The sequence below is a fragment of the Saccostrea cucullata genome, unplaced genomic scaffold, assembly GCF_032062105.1.
Source record: "Saccostrea cucullata isolate Sc308-1 unplaced genomic scaffold, CSIRO_AGI_Scuc_v1 ctg211, whole genome shotgun sequence".
NCBI lineage: Eukaryota > Metazoa > Mollusca > Bivalvia > Ostreida > Ostreidae > Saccostrea > Saccostrea cuccullata.
The window spans coordinates 276,276-278,418 of NW_026927173.1; the positions used below are offsets into that span (position 1 = coordinate 276,276).

General features: G+C 35.8%; 1 protein-coding gene across 1 annotated transcript; it reads right to left on the reverse strand.

Annotated features, from left to right (window-relative positions):
• Window positions 1-312: 312 nt before the first annotated feature.
• On the reverse strand, window positions 313-1,609 carry LOC134273646 (uncharacterized). The gene is made up of 3 exons (XM_062755829.1): window positions 1,284-1,609; window positions 662-738; window positions 313-572 (listed from the first exon to the last, which is right to left on the reverse strand). The coding sequence occupies exons 1-3, from the start codon at window positions 1,589-1,591 to the stop codon at window positions 313-315; spliced, it is 645 nt and encodes a 214-aa protein (XP_062611813.1). The 5' UTR covers window positions 1,592-1,609.
• Between the last annotated feature and the right edge of the window lie 534 nt (window positions 1,610-2,143).

Here is a 2,143-nt window from a genome sequence, read left to right on the forward strand (position 1 = left end):
ACCGTGCATACACTTTTCAATGAAAGAACTTTTAAAAGAATGTTTAATGATTTTGTATATTTAAAATATGCATGAAAGAAAATTATTAATCTTTTTTTTTTAACTCCTGTGTAGATTGTGTGTTTCTTTCCATTTTTGGAATGAGAGAATGAAGCAGGCGTTTATTTACATTTGCGGATGTACATAAATTGCCCTCATATGGCATATACCGGGCACTTTCACGTGCATGTCCCCTCATTTGAATATGTCAGTTTACATAATTTTTACCTCCAGTCCAAAAGCTAAAGATTTCCTTTTCCAGAGTTTGAGTTCTTACTCCAAATCAGTTGAGTTTGACTCAGTGGAGATTGTACTCCAAATTTTTATAACCTCAAAAGAAACGTACTCAGTGGAGTTCATACTCAGAGTTTGGAGTTTGAGTTGGAGTATGAGAACGCTTAAAGTTTTATGACCTCGGGGCCTGGATCCTACATTGCTGTATACCTTGTCATAGATAATGGTCTGTTTGCTGACTAGGGGATCACTTACATATCGGTAGGCTGTAAATCCTACACGTTGTGTAGAGCCGGCGTCTAAAAGTTAGAGAAAATTCTGTATTGATTTTGTCTATAACGGCATAAATACGTTAATACTGTATGATATTGTGTTTATATGAACCTACTAATCAGTCTCCTCATATGAGGTGTAATGGACTCGGAAACAATATTTTCGCTGGTCCTCGCGTCATCTGATTTGCTGCTAAAATGAAATACAAGTATTGGTCGGTCAAATCTCTGCCACAAAGGCTATTAATAACACTCTAAAATTAAACCTTCTATAGGATGGTAGATTTTAAAGATTGTTTAAACTTACATAAATTGCAGACTTTACATATTCTATAAATTATAGAAAGCAAAGCGGATTTTCAGATATATTCGGTGCTCAATCTCTTATTCTAAATGAATGGATTATAGCTGGATAAAGTTAATTGCTAAACCTACTCTCTATCATTTAAGTATATAGCTAAAATTCAAACATCACAATTCCTGTTAAAAAGGAGAAGGGATTACTGAACGTGTACGATATAGAAGTTAGAAAATAAAATGATGTTCAACTATTTAGTAACTAGCTCGTTTGTTGGTCAGCAATTTTATTATTAGTCTTAAAGACGTCGTCAGAATATCTGTAACTCCCCACCCACCCCCACTTTTATTTTATTTAGTATGAAAATATAGGACTTTAATGAGTCACATTGTATTGTCCTTCCTGCATAAATTTTATAATTGACGACAGTATTTCTTTACCTGAAGGCACCAGTGTTTTCCTGCTTAGAAACAGCCAGTCCCAGGCTGTAAGATTTCTGAGGAGCCAAGACTTGCTGTTTTCTTTCCCGTTCTTGATGTTTGGTCCCAGCTTCGCTAAGTAGCAGTATCTCTTGACCCTGTTTCTGCACGATTTGTTTCAGTTCAATAATCTCAGCATTCTGCTGTTGAACTATTGATTTCAATTCAGAGACTTCCTTCATAACACTTAGCAAGACTGAATCTTTGTCAGCACACACGTTCAGTGTCCACATAATGAAAACACAACATAGTGAGCAGAACAAAGCCATTTTACTTCTTTACCATAAAGGAACTATAATTTTAAGTACATGTACTTTCGCTACATATAATATAGAGATAAGACTTTTATCAATGCACGATATTTTAAAAGGTCGGACAAGAAGACATGAATTCGTGAATAATGTATGTTCTTGGATAATCAGGCCTGTAGGAAGCAATATCTGTATGTTTGTGTGTGTGTGGGAGGGAGGGGGGGGGGCATAGTCATATATTACAAAAAATCCCCAGTCGGATCACCTCATCCTTTGCCGTCGCTCTCTAGAAATCTTTTGGGTGGGGGAGGTTTCTAAGGCCATGGATTATGCATGATTTAATTTTTCTACTTTAACAAATAAAGAATTCCCTCTATTTATGAATCAGTCGAAATCGATACCAGTGACCCAGATGTAAAAAGAAAGGGGTCCACACCCCGTTTAGTTACTATGTTCAATTGTGACGTTACATATGCTGTTTGTAAATTATCTTTTCTGACGTCACAGAAATGTAAACTATTTAGTCTTGGACACAACATGGAGTATGGATAATTCAGTTTCCAACACCAA